The 20399-nt window shown below is 40.3% G+C and overlaps 1 protein-coding gene across 9 annotated transcripts; it reads right to left on the bottom strand.

Moving 5' to 3' along the window:
- Positions 1 to 440: 440 nt before the first annotated feature.
- Synd (protein kinase C and casein kinase substrate in neurons protein Synd) lies at positions 441 to 20080 on the bottom strand. Of its 9 annotated transcripts, none has more exons than XM_065477399.1 (11): positions 19852 to 20080; positions 6804 to 7206; positions 6206 to 6394; positions 6069 to 6080; positions 4489 to 4715; positions 3880 to 4072; positions 3694 to 3801; positions 3364 to 3405; positions 3157 to 3293; positions 2434 to 2621; positions 441 to 1972 (listed from the first exon to the last, which is right to left on the bottom strand). In XM_065477399.1, exons 2-11 carry the CDS (start codon positions 7164 to 7166, stop codon positions 1866 to 1868), a joined length of 1566 nt encoding a protein of 521 aa, XP_065333471.1. In that variant the 5' UTR covers positions 7167 to 7206; positions 19852 to 20080; the 3' UTR covers positions 441 to 1865. The 9 variants fall into 9 exon arrangements, with proteins under 9 accessions (XP_065333471.1, XP_065333476.1, XP_065333473.1 ...); XM_065477404.1 differs by having other exon boundaries at positions 3952 to 4072; positions 19852 to 20078; XM_065477401.1 differs by lacking the exon at positions 19852 to 20080 and adding an exon at positions 11293 to 11331.
- Positions 20081 to 20399: the final 319 nt, after the last annotated feature.

Genomic DNA, 20399 nt, shown 5'->3' with positions numbered 1-20399 from the left:
ATTGAACGCCACTTTTAATCGTATAGTTTCTTAAACCTTTTTTGGCCTTTTAAAAAGAATTCTTGCTTACAATCGAAACGGACTAGGCATGAGATTTTCTAGCATGAATTTTTTAAATGTTCAAGAGTAGCATATTATTTTCCTACAGCCCTAAAGTAATGAAAACTGATCAATTATGTCTTAAAATAACTTTTGCGTGTAAAAAAACTAATTTATCTGGACTTTTATTCATGCTCATTCGATCGTTCCATGACTAAGCTAGTGTCTCAATGATTTTATTTGAAATATTTAATTATGAAATCAATATCATAAGTTTTATGGAGCCATGACATTTAAAACGTCAACACAAATCACTCTTTGCTTATGACCATCACTGCAGCAGCTATAAAAATGGTTGAATAATGTTGCTTTCAAGGCTTTGCCATTTGAAACAGAAAATAATCATTTACAATGACATCTTTATTTATTGAATTATTATTTTAACATAAAGGGAAGCACCTCTATTACAAAATCTCTCCAAGTGTACAGACAGATGTATATGAGTGTTCTTTCTATTTTTTTGTTGTTGTTGCTGTGTGTTAAATCATGTATTTATTTATAATAATTATGTAATTTATGTATACACGTTCGATATACAGAGCACAATCAGCATGTTCCATTCTCCCGAAGATAAATCTTGGTTAGTCGTCCGATTGCGGGAAACAAAAAAAATAGCTCAGAAATTAATAATCAGCTACAATTACTCAACAATCGAAGTGCGGGGTGTGTGTTTGTTTGCTGCCTCGGACCGCATCCTACGCAAAAGTGGGCGAGCACAAAAATTGAGCATTACAATCATATGTATATATTTATTCATTATTATTTCCTTCCAATCGATCACTTTTTAGCAGCAGGACAGGCGGTTTTTTTTACTTCAACTCATAATAATAACCATGTATGTACAGCACTCTCGTGTTTAATTAGACAAAATCTTCCTCTGTGTTTAAACTCTCTAGGTTAAAATGATTGCAACTTAACTCGTAGAATTATTACCGTACGTACGTCGCTCTAAATAGAATTAAACAATGATCAATGAGGAATGGTTACTGTTCTTTCCTTACTTCTCGAAAACATAACACATTTGATAAAATAGTAATAACTATTACGCAGTTGGTTGGTACACAATACATAATACAGCCTTGGCAGGGGAGGGCGGGAGAAACGCAAAGCTGGACGATCGCTTCCGAGTTTCATTAATTTCTACATCAGTTTCGAGCAACGAATACAAATAAATGGTTTATTTTAGGTTGCGAATTTTCTTGTCAGGCAAGCTGCCAGGTCAACTGAAATTCCGTAAACTTTCGAAGCGATCGACTCGACACGGGACGTTCGGATTAAAAAAAAACTGAGGCGGACGGGAGGGAGAAAAACATCAAAATTAAACCGAGTTGGCACAGTTTGCACTCGATATTATTGCCTACGTGTCTGTGTTTGAATTCGAAATTGGTCCACACAATCTAAACGAAAGAGAAGCGGCGGCAACAACTGTGAATTATTATCATCGATCAAGTCTCTACGGCCTTGAGGGGAACACACGACGCGTTTCCCTTTCTAACACACAGAGACGAATGCTGAGAGTGAGAGAAAACCTTTTTCCAGACAGACATACGGGGAGAAAGAGAGAGAGGTAGCAGAACTGTGACACTGTCGGACGACAGGGGTGGGCTGAGCTGATTTCCTGATTTCGTCTCTCTTTCTCTCTCTCGTTTGAACCGAGCGAGCGCGTGTTCGGCTCGCTGTGTTTGTAGTAGTTGTTGTTGTTAATAAGAACCAGTTAGTCTGTTTAGTCCTAGCCACCGCGACACGACACGACGCGTGCTTCTGGCCTACACTGGCGCCACGTAGTTGGCCGGGTACAGGCCCACACGGCCGTCTTTCCTCCCTTTACACCAGCCCTGCTCATCCTCATCTTCCAGCTTCTCAAAAACATCACCTGCGAAGGCAAGAAAATTTTTATTACTATGGGCTTTTTCAGTAAAAAAGGAGCGTAATAAAAAAAATGGAAAATAAATTAGTATTTTGGGCGTGAAATTATTTTAGCGCAAGTTCTATTTGTTTTCCTCTCCAGAAATCAATATTTTTACTTAAGAGGGCGATAATCTGCCTTTAAATTAATGTTTCCAGATCCTTAATGATTATTTTCCCTCTTTTTTGAGATTTTAAAGAACAGTAGAATTTTAGACAAACTTTTTTAAAATTAAAAATACATTACTAATTTGAGCTGAAATGTAATGGCTCTCGTCAAAAACAAACAAATTATTTTTTATTATTTTAAGGCCAGGAAAACCGACGAAAATCAACTGTTCAAATCTAAATTGACTTTTAATCATCAAATAAAAATATATTTTAGAACAATTTCAGAGCCATGAGACAATGAAAAAATTATTTTAGTACCAATTTTAAAGCTGAGCTCGTCAGATTCGGCTCCCTCGTAGTCGTAGAGCGCCTTGACCGGAACTCCTGGCTCTCCGTTGTCCTTGAGCGCGCTGTCATCCTCCCACTCCTCATCCTCGTTATCAAACGGGTTGCTGTCCTGCGAATTCTGTGAGTTCTGCGACTGCTGCGGCGGACTCTTGCCGTTCCTTCAAAAATTCACAGGTTTATTTCAACACTGCCTTTAGTTACTTGCCACAGAGTTTAAAACAAGACTGTCATGGAACACCAAAAAATTAGAAAAAATTTCAAGACAATTATTAATGACGATGAAGAACGTAAATAGTTATGTTGCCAATTTTTGTGAGATTTAAACGGTGTGAGAAAAAGCTTTTTGGCATGGCGTTCTTAATAAAATTCAAAATTTTCTTTTTTGCTTATTTAAAATTTCGCTGATTATTGCTGTTTTATGGGCTCTGAAGCTGCTCTAAATTGGCAAAGTATGATTACAGCCTTAAAACTTATGTAAGGCCGCAGTACTAAACATTTTCCTCTCGTTTGATATTACACGATTTTAATAATAATTCGAATAAAAGCCAAAACGTCGAATCCAAAGAATATTCTTATCAGATAATGACGATCATCATAATTGCACAGCGATTGTGTCGTTTAAAACAAAAGGTCTAAATATTATTTTCATCCCATAAATGTAATTATAATTATCAAACTGAAATATTAACTCACGTGATTGGCGCTGCCGGCCTGCTACTGTCGACCTTCTCTTTGCTGCCCTTGACGTCCTTTGTGTCAGTGACGTCGTTGGAAATCATCCGGGAGGCGGGAGCCTTCTTCAGACTCTTGTTGTTGGTCGGCGGGTACTCCTGTGCAGAGAAAGAGACAGCGTCACAATTCGACCCAAATGCAGACAGTTCGAAAAAGTGTGTACGTTACCCGCGTCATTTTGTTTAGCTTTTTCAAAAATGGTTTCTCATGCTTGGAAGCGAAACAAAACATACAGATAATTTTATGAAAATATGATTGATACACACTGCGGTGAGCTAGCGTTGGGATAGTTTGTTTATTTTTATATTTAAAACAAATACTTTTGCAAGGATACTTTTTTCTGAACCTTGCTTTTTATTTTGTTTATTTTTGCATGAACTTGAAAGAAAAAAATGAAAAAATAAAAACAAATCTACTGATGCAATAAATAATTTATTCAGTAAAAATATCCCACGCGCACTCTGGGGTGGAGGAAAGGAGAAATTAAATTTGGCGTACATGCACGTCCTCGGAGACGCTTCTCTGGTGGATGAGGGTGATCTGGCCGGCAGGGAGGCCGTCCTTGCCCTTGCCCCTCGAAATGTCGCGGAACTCTTCCGTGTAATCCTGATACATTACCGGCAAAAGAAAACAAACAAACAAACATGCATGAGAAATCAGAAATCAAAATTAAAAAATGCGAACTTTAGTTCTAAACCAAGCAAAAAACGATAGGCGGAAGAATGGCATGCGTGAAGTGCGATTGAGATTCGGTACCTCGAACTGCGGCCAGTTCATGGCCATGTTGATACCGTGATTGTTGGACCACCACTTCAGGTCCTTCACGTGGTCCGCGTTGTTGATCGTGTGGTAGAATTCTTCGTAGATCTGGGGCAGCCTGTAAACGAAAATTTATTTTAATGTGACCAGGAAAAAATAAAATATTTTTTAAAATAAAACAGATAAACACAACCGAATATTTTTTATTTGTATGAATTGATAAAAAAAGTTTGCAATTTTGACCGCCAAGTTCTAAAAAATGGAGCTTTTCCACATTTTTTAAAGTGATGGACTTTGTTGATATTAAATTTTTCGACAAAACGAAAAGCTTAAATGGAAGTTTTAAAAAACTGTCAATTCAAATTTGAAAGAGACTTATACACGTAAAAAATGTGAAAAATAATCTGAATTTGTTAAATTCAGTAAACAAATTAATCAAAACTTTCGTGGTTATTTCCATGAAATTCTTTACAAAAATTATACACCCTTTTCCCAACCAAGACAAAAATTTAAGCAAAAGATTAGATTTCGTACATTGGGTCCTGTGAAATGTTGAGGTGTTTGTGGATCGAGAAGAGGATCTCCTTGAAGAACTGCAGCCGGTGGGCCTCGTTCTCCTGGCACTTTTCAAACACGACCGTCATATCTTCCATGTACTTGGGGTTGTACTCAGTGATTTCCCTCAGCGCCTGGTTGTACTTGTCCTTGCACTTCTGCACCTCCTCCTTCGACTTCTGTACGCGGTCTTGCATTTTCTTTACCTGCAATCAGCAGCTCCAATCAGTCCTGTACGAAAACTCGTTTACAGTAGACTCAGCCCACGAGCGTCAGTAAATTAAAGCTAGCCTTGTTAGTGCTTAACGCAAGAGCAACTGTTTAAAGGGGTTAGACCACTCACGAGCAGCTTCACTCCAAAAATTAGACCTTATGACTTATTAAAGGCAATTTTTCTATTGTGCCTTTGGTTAATTTCTCAATGCCTTTATTTTATGACCCCAATTTGTCACACAAAATGAAAAGGAAATGATGAAAACCTTGATAAGAAAAACGTGGCAAAGTTTCAAAATTAATCCTACTGATATTATAGAGTTTTACTTTCGTGTTTTTTTAATCTTTATCAAATTGCCGAAAAGCATATGCCAAAATATTAGCGGGGAACAAAACTTGCAAATTTGATTTTTTTTCCAGTTTTAGACAAGAAATTTACACGTTTAAGCCTATGAAAATTTAATTTTAATGCAAGATTTATTTAATGGAATTTAAATCACCGACTTAGGAAATTTAATTGATCTTGACGTTCAAAGCTTCGGAAAAAATGTACAGCTGAGAACGCCATTACTCAGCGTTAAATCATTTAAAAAAAAAACCCCACCGCAAAATATTCTGGAATGATTTCTTTTTTGTTGTTTTTCCCGTTTATATGTTTTCAGGCTTCTCAAGAAAAGCGCATGTTGCTTAATTTAAATTGTAACGGTTAGAGTTTCCCTTGAATTCTTGTTGTACGTGTTTTTAACCATTTTTACCAATTGTAAGATAATTTTTCTATTTTAAATCCAAACGGAATAACAAAAGAAAAGGGCGATTACTTCCAGAAAACAAACACATCTCACAACTGTACACCTTTTTGCCAATCCCTGTTAACTATAGTTTGTTTTAAAACTTTTTAGGTTTGCTATCTAAAAATTAAACCCTTTTGCCTGTTCAATTACACTCTTCCTCCAGTTTAAGTCACGGTTAGGGACGAAGTGAAGTTAAATTAACATAAAACTTAAATAAAAAAGGGACTGTAAAAATTTAAATATATCCCTTTTAAACCCCAGAGTTTCTTTCCTCAAATTTAGTGCAATTGAATTAAAAAGAAAAATTCGAGCAAGTTGCTGGTAATGTGAAGCGAAATTAGTGCAATAGTATCAATATCGTTATAACACATTCTTAAAAAGCGATATCAAGCCTAAATTATGTCTGTTATGAGTTCCAATCAGTGCTATTGTTTAGTCTACAAAAGCGGTTGGTGAGAGATTTAATTAATTCGAGCCACGCGAAAAACGGGAAAATCACAAGCAATAGAAACCGACTTGAAGTTGACTCTATCACCACCAACAGACAGCACTCACCAAATTGTTTCTCTGAAAAAGATGCAGAATTGATTTCAGGAGCGCCCTCTCGCAAACGTATGTACAAAAAGGAAGCCGAGCGCGTATCGTTTTCGTTTTTTTCCTTCTCTCAATATTATTTTGGTTTCCGAAAATACCTGGTCCTGGGAGAGCGAACTGTCGCCGGTCGCGTTTCGTTCCTGGTTAGCGGCTGACTTCTCCGTTTTGCACGCGTTGTGGTAGTCAGCTTTGGCCTTGTTCACCTTGGTCAGCAGCTTGGCCCACGGCTTCTGGGCCTTTTTGAAGTTGTCCTCCATGTCTTTCCTCTCCTTGATTTGCATCATCGACTGAAATTCAATTTCAATTTAGAACTAGGAATAGTTGGAAGGAAAACACACGCAAAGTGAAATACATAAAACGGATATAATGAAACCAGGATGGACAGTTTGTAAGTATGGTTGAGAAATTAAGAAATCAGATAATATTTTCTGAGCTTCCAAAAAATCATCATTTTTAAGTCATTTGAACCATTCTTAAATGTGTCTAATCCAATGATAAGTGCATATATTTGCGACAATTTTGGCGTAAAATAAATCATCAAGGATTTTACAATTAAAGAGTTCTTTGACACACGCCTCTCAAAGTAGTCATCACTTAGTTTGCAAGAAAGTGACACATCGCGATTGCAAATACTGTGACAAACAAGTCAATAATAATTGCTACAATTTCCTCAATCTCTGCTTAACAGATTCTAACCTTTTTGTAGTTCTCCTTCTGCCAGTTCTTGACCTGCGTGATGACGTCGTTGCAAATGTTGTCCCTGACCTTGGTGTGCAGGTCGCAGAGGCGGTCAGCCTCGACCAGGACGCCCTTGCAGGCGGCCTCCGAGGTGCCGTACTCTGGCCCCTTCTCGATCAGGTCGTTCCACTTCTTGGACCAGGTCCTAAGGCTGCGCGCGTACGTGCGTTCGATTTCGGCCCGCTCCTGGAGCAGCGTGACCAGGTCCGAGGACAGCTTGTAGCCGTCCTCGATGCGCTTGGTCGTGCGCTTGTAGTTGTTGGGCTCCCAGAACGAGTCGCTGGTCGCGATCAGCATGTTGTCGTCACTGTGGTGCGACATCTTGCCTCCAGAAACCACCACGAACGGTCAGTCTCGCCTCCTGCAACACGCAAACACACACCACCGAATGAGAAACAGCGAGGACTGACTCTATCTCGCGCGTGTGCTATGCGAGGGATTCACGACGTCACAAATTCCTCTCCGCCGCGCCGATTAGATAACCGCGCGCACTCTCGCTTTTGTCGCAAACAAAGGTGACAAATAGCACGCCGGAAAATGCCGGCAGCGATACCAGCGCGAATTGTTGTCAATAATATTGTAGTAACAAGCATGTCAATGATGCAATTGTAATGTGATTTTGTGTGTGTGCTCTGAGTCATTTTCCGATTATCATCTGACAATGAGAGGTGGACAATCTCCGAGTGTAGTCACTCTCTAAAGGGGTCGATTGGGACGCTTTTATCGCTGCCCAGCGAGATGTTGAGCTGCACTTGGCCTCGACTGGAGACTTGTTTGCCTCTCTGCCAATAGATCTATCGTACTATTTAGTAATTAACGGTGAGATGATTGCAATTTATATTTAATATGAATAACATGGACAACATCACTTCTTGCGTCATCCAAAACAAGTAATTTTCAGGTAAAACTTTCATTTTTTGAATGATTCAAAACATTAAATTTGGAATCAGAGTTTCTGAACCTATTTTAAAATTTTAAAAGATCATTTATTGCTGAATGAGAGGGTCACCAACTACAAGTGGATTGAAATTAAATTTAAGTGTTTGCAATAGTGAAATCGTTAAATTTAACAATTTGCCAATTTTACCGGTTTGCAAAAAACATTTTCGCTTGACGGTGGGCGAATTTATGATGTATGTAAATATCCAATCCTTCTTTTTAATAAGGAAACAGTGCTCATCGCTTTGGTGCCGATTTTCCTAGAAATTTAAACGGCAACCAATTTTTAGAGTAGCATTTTCCAGTACAAATCCTCTTTCGATTAACACCGCCTAAAAGCCATAAAAATTTTGATCAACCGTATGCTGTTTCTCGGAATTGATAACTTATAAATAGCCGGCATTATTTTCCCCTTTCGTCAGAGTTCTACTAGAAGCGGCGATAAGCAAGACGCTTGTTTGCGAATGTACTTGCAACGACAATAACAACCGCGCGAAATCCGAGCCTCGGTGTTGACTGTTGAGTCTAACTATTCCCCATTTCCGCGTCGGCATTTTCAGGGAACGGCAGCAGGTGGTGCTTCTGCGGAGAGGAGCAGCTAGCTGCGTCCCCAGGGTCAGGTCACGGCAGAGTGAGTTGCCGGCCAGGAATGCCGTACTCTCCGATCGCCGACGGCCAAACGCACGCGCACCGACAGAATAAGCCGCTTCTTTCAGCGAGTTGCTCTCTCATCGCAGATTTCCTCCTTTGCAAGAAGTGTTCGATTTTCACGATAATCACATTTTAAAATTATTTAAATTAATTTTAAATTTGACCTACATTTTTCTACACGCAATAAAATTTTACCCTTTGAACCGTGTGATTTAAAATAAAAGTAAAGCGATGATCCTCATGATGACTTTCCGGTTGTCACAGATCACAGATCACAGATGTTTCGTGAGAGACCACCGCATGAGGGAAATAAAGCAGAAAGCTTGGCCAGAGATGGGATTGCGGTTCAGTGAACTCGGTCGTGCGCGACATTGCCTCTTTTTGCCGACTTTTCCAATTGAATTGAATCAGCTTCAATTACGCTCACAGTCGCGGCCGAAAGAAAGCGACACTCGAGCGTCAGCATAATTAACAAGCTTCCTCTGCGCACACGAAAAATGCTGTCAAATGCAAAAAATGGCCAAACCGCGCCGATGAACAAAAATAAGATGCGTTCCGGCGGTTGCGTTTCATTCCGTTTGTTAACAAGTCGCGAAAATAAATAATAGAGCGGCGAGAATTGCGTGGCAGCAATTATTTTCGCGGCTCGAACACGACAAAAGAATTCAATCGAGTGTGAATCTCTCAAAATATTTCACAGCCTCCCAACGTGAAGCGGATCAAATTCAAGAAGGAATTGCTTGTTTCAAAATTTTATATCAATTATCGACTGACAGGGTGAACAAACTCACATTTAAACTGGTCTGAATCAAACCTTTGAGCATGTTTAAAAATAGAAACTGGCTCTGCCTGATGAGCTCGAATGACGGAGAAATATTTTTCAAAACGAATTATCAGACATATCAATCAAAGAATCAAACAGATGCAAAGTTATGTGCTGTGGAAATAGGTCAACAAAACAAGTTATTTAACTCGATTCAAAGGTAACAATTATCTAATCAGAAAAACAGGAAGGTAAAAAATACCGAAAAACACAAGGACCAAAAAACAAAACCTATATTATTGAGTTTTTAAATTCAACATTCTCGCTTGCTGCGTTGTGAATGTGTCTATTCGACGCACGGGCAATTAATTCATGTTTTTCGGTGTGGCGCGACGTGTGGGAACAAATCAACAGTCGGTATAAACGGGATAATGAGAGGAAGTAAGGAAGAGTTGTTTCATAGAGCTACAGCCGCGTTTCATTATTTCATGAACCGACACGCCCACGAGTGTGTATGAGGGCACCTATGCGGCGGTTCCGGTCTTTTTCTGCGTCAGCCGCGATGGCAAATAATCACAAATCCGAAATTTCGAATAATTTTATTTTTCATAGTCAGCACGTAGTTCACTAGGTCCCTATAATACTACCAAGCGGATAACATGAGGCCCAAGAAGCCGCAGAGAGGCTTTTGGCTATCTTTTTTATTGTGAAAAACGCCAGACGTTCATCCCTATAAAGCCGGTTAAATGATGGGTACTCCAGCCCAGGTTTAAACTATCGAATCTATTTTTAAATGTTGCAGGAAATTAGAAATAACTGAATTTAAGAATTCAACTATGGGTCAGGGAGAAAGGGAAGTTACCTGTGCGTGCATTTCAACGGACAAATTATCGAAGGCGCAATGCCGGAGTGACTCTTGGCGTCGGGCTCGTTTCCGCAAATAACCCGCGGCTGCGGCCGCTCCTCCCTTTTGGCTCGATTCGCCAAAAAGCACTGTACAGACTGCTTGTGTGCTGCACTTCACAGCTGAGGTCTGGACTCGAGTAAACGGCAGTCGGTCTGAATGGGCGGCCGACGGTGCCGCCTCCCGAATATTCCGGCGAGAGTGCCAAGTAGGCGCATTATTTCACACTTTCCAAAATATTAACTAATTAACTGATCGTTAAGCAATTAGTTTTCAAAAACATCCATTAAAATTACAGGTCAGGCGTGAAAATTTCCTGGCTTTTGCAACAGTTGCTGAATAATTTCTCTAAAAGCAATCATTTCAGACGAAATAAAATTTATCCTCGACTAAAGAGAAATCAAACTAAGGTTAATGGTATTGTGTCTGGCTTGGAATAAAAAAATAAGCTATCAGCTGATCGAACGAGGAAAAGTTTCACTGAGTTTGTCGAACCCTTTCCGGTCTCTGGCGACTGCACCCTGTCGCCTTCTATTTTGGCAGAGTGCGTGTGTGGCGAGATTATTTGGCACGACGCGCGGATCACCAGCTGATTGGCGGCCACGTGCCTCGCTCGATCGATTTTCGTCCTTTTCGACTCGACCTTGGCCACTTACTTGTCGTCTCGTTTTTGCCCGAAAAGGAGAGACGCTCTTTCGCCAGCCACCGAATTCCATCTCGAGCTGGCGTGCATCTCTCCGCACGTCTTCTCTCACGCGATCGCCTTGAAAAATTCCGATGGGTCGAAAATTCGGAGCAGACATTGAAAACGCCAATTCGCCAGCCGCGACAATGAGTTGCATAAACGATTGTGCAAGTTGCAAATGAGGCAAGGCGTCGGCGCTTCGAGTTTGGCGGCGTTTCTAAATTTGGCGGCGGCGTGTGTGCGTGGACGGATTCGCCGATCAGTTTTCACTTTCGTCTCGACCGCTGCAGCAGCAGCCATGATTTATTTGTTCGTCGCGAAGAAAGAAAGAACGAAAGGTCGGCTCTCTCGAGAGTGAACTGAACATGAACAGCTGTGCAACAAAGCCGAACCACGCCTCGATCGATCTCTTCTCTTACCAAAAAGCACAACACACCGATTTTTTTCTTCCGTCCACACGCACTTTGCTCCGGAAAAGACAAATTAGGTACCAAAATCTACTCACCAAACTAATGAAATGGCTGGTTAAACTGTTACTAAAGGCCAAAGTAGATTTAGTGCTTTTGGGGGGGTTTAGAAGCATTTCAAATTAACGGCCCTGATAGATAACGTCAGCGGAAAACAAATTTTTGTTAATTAAAAATAATTAACTGAAAAATAATAGAACAGTTAATTTAAGAATGTTTTTGTGAAATGATAGTTCTAATTGTGTTGTGTGACCTAACCACGAAGAAACGTATTGATTTTCTGCAGCCGCATGCACACAAATCCCGGCGGGATCAGCTGGCCAAGTGGAGAGCACGAGTTTTCGCAACTGCAGACTTTGCCGTGCACGCAAACAAAGTGACAAATCACCAACTCATCCGCATTATTTAACTGGAAATAAAGGTTGAAGCTGAATTTTTCGAAATGTAAATGTGGCTCATCACAGGACAACAGTAAACGACTTTTGTATTTTAAAGTGGAATGATACTGGGCAACAATTAAAATGATTTAAATTGTTGGATGCCTTAAACAATTGATCGATAAACAATTTTAATACAATTTGCAATAATAAAAAAGACCTTCCTACAGTAAAAATTCAAATTTTGCCAATTTTCTCCAAAATTTACAGTGCTTGAACTTATTTTCTTGGCATATTCCGATTCCTCTCGTCGAGATCTGTTCAACGGTGTATGCCACTTATTGGGGAAACTCTTGGTTTTGAAATTAAATCGGATTTCAAGTAAGGAGACAGCCATTACCATTTGAAACGCACGGTAACTTTCCAGCCAATTTTCTCAAAAAATTACAGCGCTCCTTAGGTCAATTTAGGCTTTAACTGAATCCTAAGGGATGAGTTTATGCATTGGCAACAAGCATTTTCCAGGCTTTTCCAGTATCATTCCTCTTTAAGCTATGATATTAGAAGTCATTTATAGAGTCTAATTACAATTAATCGGCAACAATGTGCAACAGTAAAATCAGTTAAATTATGGATTTGGCCAAATTTATCGAAAAATTGGACGGTTTTTCAATGGTTTTTGCTTGATTTCGATTCCTTTCGTTGCCCATCGTGTGTAATGTTCCCTTCAGGTGAAATAAATCCTGATTTTCAATAGGGAGGCAGTGCTCACCGCTTGATTTTCATGCGAAAATTGTCACCGATTCTCTCAAAAATTTAAAAGGCAACCTGGGAAAACGTTACCTAAGCGCTCTTTCTCAACTTTTATAAATTATTTTAGGCAAAGATAGGACTGATATTTCCCAATTTTTTAGTACAGATACAGTTCCTATAATATAGTCCCCGCTCGGATTAGGCTGTCGAACAATTGAATTTGTTCCAATTTGATAGCATTTTTAGTGAGGACAAAGCTTCGTTTTGGCTTTGTGAGCCGGAAGAGCGACCACTTGGCGATGAAATGATTGCAAACGCGGGTCTGGTGAAAATGCTGCAGTCTAGATTCGTCCGTCCGTCATCATGAATTATTCATCGGGACGAACGAGAGCGCGCGCACCTGTCCTCCTGCCGCCGCGTGAACTTTCACCTGACGACAATCGCAGCCTGTTTGCTTCGTCGCCGACCTAGGACAAGAAGACGCGTCCGCCGCGGCGAAAGTGCACAATTTCAAGCCGTTCCTCTCAAGGGCAGACGACGTTTCCGCCGATTTAGCGGCTGATTTTATGCTCTTCATTGGCAAAGAATAAGAGTGATAGCATTATTTCCATTATTTCGCAGTGGATTTTATGCAACCGAACACAAAAGAACGCTGGCCGAGCGCCAAAATGCACTGCACGCTCGATTTATCGCTTTTACTTTTGCGGGAAATAATGCTGCTCGGCCCAATGCGAATAATTGCTTTTAATGAGGTGCTGATGCGCCAGAGGGAAATAAATCTGAGTATTCCCGTCTTGGTCAGATTCTATTTATACTCGCTATCAAATTCATTGATAAATATATGTATTTTCGGTATTTTCCTGGTTGTTCAGTGCATTGGATTTTTATAGGACAAGAAATAACAAAAAATTTGCATTGTTGGCTCTAATAAATGGTCCATTGAATTTATTGTTGATGGAATTGACCAATAATTGAACTTTAAAATGCTTAATAATCAAATTAAGACCAAAAGAGAAATTTCAGATTGGGTTAATTATTTATTCGCTTGATTTTTATTCGTTGCAAGTACAAATTTAGAGGCGAATTTCCCTTCTGATAAAATAAATAATCTTGATTTTCAATAGGGAGACAGATTTGCATTCAAAATTTTGGACCCTTTTTTACCAGAAATTTTAGCTTTATTGCAATTTAGAAGGGCAAAATAATCTGGGAATTCTTCAGTGGATAAATTTTGAAATTTTAAATAATGTTCTTTTACTGATTCATTTTTATAAATTTCCGCGTCTCCATACAGAAATAACCGATATCAATTCGAGCGGGAAGTGGTTAGTTAATTCCTGGTGACAAGCCTTTTCAGTATTTTCCGTCACGCATTGTCTCTTCCTCTTCTCTTGAGTCGACGAGCGCACTATTTGTTTGCACGACGAGTGCGGCGGTAGCGGCCCCATTCCCACACACTCACACAGTCACTCTCGTCGTCAACTCGATCGATTTTCGCGACGAATAACGAACGCAGCTACCCTTTTTATCCTTCCTTCCTGCGGACGGTCGGCTTCCAGCTCGGTGGAATGCAAGGCTCGTTCGTTTCTCGTGCAGCAAGCGGCGCAAGACAAGTGCTTCGATCCACGGGCACCACCGAATCGATGCGGACACGGTGCCACAGAGAGACATAAATCCGCCTCAACAGCCTCTTTGTCAGGCAAATAAAACGGAAGAATGTTGCATCTCGTGCAGCATCAAGCTACATTCGAGTTGCTCCCCACAAGCGAAAATTTAAAATAAAAATCACCGTGATATTTAAAAAAAGTAATAATAATTTAAATTATTTGCCGTTAGTAAGATTAGATAAGAATGTTTTTAATTTTTAAAAAAACAAGTAATAAAAAACAACTTCAATAAATTTTTCTTATACGTCAAATGATTTATATTTTTTTCCTTTCCAAGGGAGTTCATTTAGCACCCCCGCACGGCAATTTGGAGCAGCATCGATCCACCACTGCCCCCTTTTCACCATATTCTCGAGGCGTTTCCTGAACTTTAATCAGCAACTCCATAAAAAAAACCGGCTCGTTCCGACCCCAAAGCCATTTAGGCAACAAGATTTGACGGTGTTTAAACTACCCGTGGGGAGTCGCTGGATTTCATATTGAACAAAACATAAAAATAGGTCGTACGGGAGGAATTTTTAGTCAAATTTTACGACATGGATGAATTTTCTACTCAATTCTGACTGATTTCAATGGATAAACCCGTAAAAATAATAAATAAACTACTGAATATTGCAACAGACCTCATAAACCAGCTGAAAGAAATGTCGTAACGAATTTAGAGCAATAAATGGAGAAATGGAAGCTACGATAAGGTGACCGGCCGTGAGACGAGGCTCGTTATCACCCGTGCCGAGTTGTTTTCCTTTTCCATTTTCGCGTCGGCTAGTGGAACGATCGGCCCACTTTGCATCATTTCTTTCTTTCTTGCGACCAAACCAAACGTGATGAATGAATTCGCGTTCTCATAGGGATCGTTCAAAAAATGCTTGTTTGTCCGATGCACAGGCTGGCTCTTTTCACTCGGCCAGCTGCTTTCTATCTATAAAAACGAGCTGTGCGGCCATTCATTCGCGTTGCGCGTGCATTGATTGGAAACAGTCTCGCTGTCAGATAAAAATGAGATTTAAATGGGAAAATCTCCGGGTCGAATTATCCTCATAATTGGAAGACATGAATTTTTATTGTAAATACTGTTTTTTTAATTTTTTTTCTTTGAAAACTGCTTTTTTTAATTGGAGTAGAATTATTTCGATTAGTTGTGTTCAAGGTGAGGGTTCGTGGCTCATAAGATTTATTAATTCAAATTTAAAATATTTAAACTAGTTTTATTCAATACATTTAAATGTTAGCTTAAATTCCATGCAATACAATCATATTATATATATTGAATTTCAATTTATTAACCTTTTAATTATTTAAATAAGGAATATTATAAATTAAAAAAAAATACGGACTACCCTGATTTTTTTCCGTGTTCATCTCTCATTTCATATTTCGTCCTGGTCCTGGCAAAATTGCGCAACGTTCAACAAACACCCAAATTTTCATTGTCGAATTGATTGTTGACCTTTTCTTGCAACAAGGAAATTCGCGTTTGGTTGTTGAAAGTTACGCAATTTTGCCGGGACCAGGACGATTTGGTTCTTTTTTTCTTCCATCACTCTCTTCCTCCAACAAGTGTCAGGACTCTAAATAAAAAATCTCAACAAAGAGTTTCAATTTTTTCGATTTTTTTTTCATTTTCAACAGCAGTTTTGAGTTTTGCCCAACTCAGGTGATATATAGGGCCGCGTTGGGCGCGTGTCTGCTGCATTTTGCGTCGGTCGGCTCGCACCACCCGATGGATCGATGGTTGGGTGGCGCGGATCGACCGAGTGTGAAATTTGAAAAGCGTAAAAGTGGCTGTTTTTGCTGGCACGCCGCACCTAAGCCATTGCCGGGCGTCGTTTGTCGGCTTCTTCGCGGGCTCACGTGCCGCGCATTAAATTTGTGCATTACTATGCCCGTAATAAGAGTCGCGTGCACACACGTGACCCAACGTGCAGCACAAGGGAAAATGCGACAAATCGATTCATCTGCGCGCAAAAGGGAAATGAACGACGCATTTCCATACTGTCCCTGCCTCACGGATCACTGATTGGCTTTGAAAAAGGCGCTGCACGAATAATGGAGAAAGGACTAAGAGAGTGGCCACGTTGCATCTGCGTTGACGGTTGACAAAAATCTGATTGCTGCAATCCTTTATCAAACGCTTCAATTTGGAATGTGACGCGTGACTAATTCCCTGTGATTAAAGTGGATTTGATACCGCGTTATCCGTGCAAGCTTTACTTAAATTATCGGCAAAAGGATTAGGTCGAAGTACAAAAACGTTGATAAAATTTTCATTGGGAAAACATGTCAAAAAATAAGTTCTCTTTTATTGTTCAGATTTTCGTTGAAAACATTTTTTTTGTGTCAGTTTGTAAAAACTAGGAAATATTATCGTTTAGTTTTTTGGCCTACGGTTAAAATTTTGAAAACATTTGTTTATTTTAACTTATGGAAAATTGGAATGTCTAAAATGAACCACTAATCGACATGTCTCACTAAAAAATATTGTCTATGATTTTAGTATTTCATCTAAATTAAGCAGAAAAATTCCAAACTAATTCTTCTTGAAGAGCCAAATCAATTGTTGAATTGGTGGATCATTTTAAAATATCTGAAAAACCTATTAATTTTCAACTGGGGTTACTTCGGGCCAATAATTCGGAATTATAATTTTAATAACAATTACTAATAACTTATAACTATGAAATAATATATATTCTGAAAGCTGGTAAAATTTGCTTGTTTTTTCAAATTAAATATTGAAAAACAGTAAATACGAAATTCAATATTAATTTAGTAAAAATAATTCTGAAGCAGTTCAAATAAAAATATTTCAATCCATTCGAAAGAAACAAGCTCCTTACTGAGCGAAGTGTAAAATATATTAAAAATTCGTGAATAATAGTTAAAATAACAGAGAGTCCGCTCCTGCATACCAAATATCACAATGATTTGACCAAAATTGCGAATTAAAAAAAAATATTAACATGGGAATCTCCTTGAGACTCCATAGCTCATATTTATTTGGTACAAGAAACCGTTCATTGGTCATTTTCTTCTAATTACATGAACGTCTACGTGTCTTCATTAATTAAAAATTAATTTCAGCCGGTATACGAGGTTTCCTTGCAAGTTCAATGAATCGCTTCAATCGACTAATATAAAAATCCACTCATCATGTTGATGTAAAAATCAATCTCATTGCAGCAATTCTACGAGCGGAAATTTAAAAAAAAATGTTGACGCCACAAGTCCAACTAATTTATTTGCATTTAAAGCCACCGAATCCAAGCAGCTCTCATATATAGTAATTATCTAGCACGGATAATTAGCGTGACGGCGCGGCTCAAACACCTGTTCCACGTTCCACGCTGGCCGGCGTTATTTGTTTTGAGGCGGGCACAAAGGTCAACGGCCTGTCCTTCTCTCATTTCATTTTGGATGTGACGCAACCGCAGCCTTCGGTGATAATTACACGTACATTTACGACCTATCGGACGACCAGCGGCGCCTGCGTCTCTTCTCGGAAGGCTCGAGTGCCATTCATCGGCGAGGTACGAGGTACGGCACCTGGCCACCGACCTGCGCAGCCACACTCGGTCCGGCCGTGAAACCAAAACGGAGCACCAGAGAGTTAGAGGGATGCTTTCCCAGGACAGAAAATAAAATAAAATTTAACACTTAAGCCGAAAGGTTTTTTTAAACTTTAATAAACGTTGGTTCAATGGCAATTTTTGTATAATTTATTTTAATTGTCTTGGTTAGTAATTTCCATTTCGAGACAGCTCTGAAAATTTATGCGAAAAAGAACCGGCTCTAAATTTTATATTTTAAATTGATTTTTAGTGTAAAGAATAATAATTGGAAATCCGTGTGAAAAAGAACGAAATAAATCATAGCGATAACAATTTTCCAAGTCGGCGAGGAGGCGAATAATTAATATTATTTGGCGGGCATAATTACTTTAACGGAATCCTTTGAGCGGTAAAAGAGCTGCTGCTGCTGCAGTCAGTTTATAACTCGCGCGTCTCTTTCTTTCCGTGCCATCTCGCAAGCGCCGTTGTTTTTCAGCTTTCCCACAGCTGCACTTCTCGCGTTCCAAGCCGAATAGGTCGAGTTAGTTCGTCTTATCCCAGACTCATAACGTCTGCACGCAAATCCAACCAGAAATATTGCGAATAAAATAACAAACAAACAGAGGAGCTGTTAATTTTCTTAATGCAATAGAATTTATTGTTGTGCTTGTTTAAATTCCTGGTCGCAATTTCATTTTCGGCGCCGACAGATCGAGCAAGAAAAAGAAAAGACGAAACTGAAAAGGTTATTAGGTCGCGAGTGAGGCTTCGTTAACGCGCGGGAAGGCGTACAAAATTTGCATTATTTTCATCCTGCTGCTGCTCTTTTCGTTCTTTCTTTCATTCGCCAACTCGGTCGTTTATTTTAACCGGCGAACGCGATTGTTAAAATTCTCAAGCCCACGAGACAACCGCAGTTAGTAAAAAGAGTTAAAAAAAGAAAGAAAATCAAGTCGGGCAATTACCACGACTATTTTCTACTTTCAAATGCCGAAAATAAAAAATGAATTATTTAAAACGATAACTTATACGCAAATGAAACAAAAAATATATTATGAATAGACTGTATTTTAAAAAGTGCGGTAATTAAAGCCTCTTGTTTTCCGTTCAAAAGGCCCATTAACTGTCAAGGCAGCATTTTTGGGCAGCAATCCGAATTTATGTATGCAAAAGCAGCCCGTTTTGTTATTCAATGAACTCCAGAAGCCTTTCTTTAGTGCTAACTGGCATCGTTGACGAGGTAAAGAGCCTCTTTTGTCTCCAACTGGGTCAATGAATTTCAACGGCGACAACACGCTCTCCCTTTCCGCGACCATTTAATTTTGAGTGTGTGTACACCGAGCGCAAGCAAGAGTCTGCTTATCAGGCGAAAAATGTGGGTCAAAATCAAGGCCGGGGGAAAATAAATATTGGCCATTTAGTTGAATATTTATAATAATTAATTGCTTCAGACGTTTAAAAAACTCAGTTCTGAACGAAAACAATTAATTACGAGTGTTAAATTGATTGGTAATACCGTGTTTTAGACTCGCTCTTCCACAAAGAGAGGTAATTTTTCTCTCTTCCTCTCTTATCTTATCTCGGAGGCGACCGAATCGATGGAATTCTCGCTTTGTTACAGCCCCCGACTCAAACGAGCTCAGGAAAACGTCATCAAGAATGAAATACATAATCGTAACTGCGACCCACATCACGCACCGCCATATATATATACAAGTAGCAGCGTGCCACCTGATAACGTCCTCAGGGTCGGGCACCTCCAGATCCAATTGCATAATGTAAAATATTAAATATTACTACAAACTCCGGACACTGCGTATGATGTAAATTGAACTCTTCGCGGAGAAGGTTTAAATAAAGGTCCGTCAAGGTGCCTGAGGCGAGAAAAAGCGAGTGGGCGAGAATTGTCGCCTGTCGATTCACAGGCAAAAAGCGCAACACGGCGTTAATTGGCCGCCAATTAAGCGGCTGCTTCATTCGGCCAGGAATGCCACGCAAAATTCCACCTGACCGCGCGCGCGGCATCATTTTGTTTTTCACCTGAGCGCCGCTTGACCTTGAACCTGGCGAGAAGGCGGCGGCGGCGGCACCCGACGCGAGGCCGCGGGGGCACTTCGGCGGCCCCCGGCGGCCGTCCGACCCTGCGAACCGAACGCTGGCCTCGAACCCCGGCGGCCGGACGGGCCCGGGGGCAGCAGGGACACAATCGGGACAGATGTGTGCGAACACCGTGTTCTGTGTTGACTCACTCGTCTGCTGCAGCTGGCGTGCGTCCAAAGGTAATCCGAACGGCTCCTGGCTGCCCTCACAGCATGCGACCTGGCCCGGGTGCAGGCACCTTTCGCGTCCGCGACGCTGGAAAAACTCGGGGGGCGAACGGGGGAAGCACAAATCCTGGCACTGCTTGCTCTCGCTCGCACACAACAGTCAGTCAATTCAGTCAGCTCAGCAGCCGAGCTACTCCGCCCCTCTCTCCACAGCTTGCCGATACCACCGCCAGGAGCCGCGCGCGCTGCCTCGGCGTTTAAAGCACAGGTGGTTTGGCAGTCCGCCACTAGGAGCGGGCTCGCTCACTCGCAAATTTCCCGAATTTGCTTTGCCCCTGCTGGATAATGAATGGAAAGAATAAGAATACGAATCGCATGAGAGTTAACTTCTTGTATCATAGTAAATAGTGAAGTAGTCCCTATCGTTTTAATTTAAAAACTGTAAACATGAACGGCTAAAAATGACCGAGGACTGATGTGAGACTCCTGCTGTCACCACCATTTAAATTTAAATGGCCATTGAGGGTTAT

This window comes from Cloeon dipterum, chromosome 2 (genome assembly GCF_949628265.1).
Source record: "Cloeon dipterum chromosome 2, ieCloDipt1.1, whole genome shotgun sequence".
Taxonomy (NCBI): Eukaryota; Metazoa; Arthropoda; class Insecta; order Ephemeroptera; family Baetidae; genus Cloeon; species Cloeon dipterum.
This window is presented reverse-complemented; position numbering and strand designations above follow the sequence as displayed.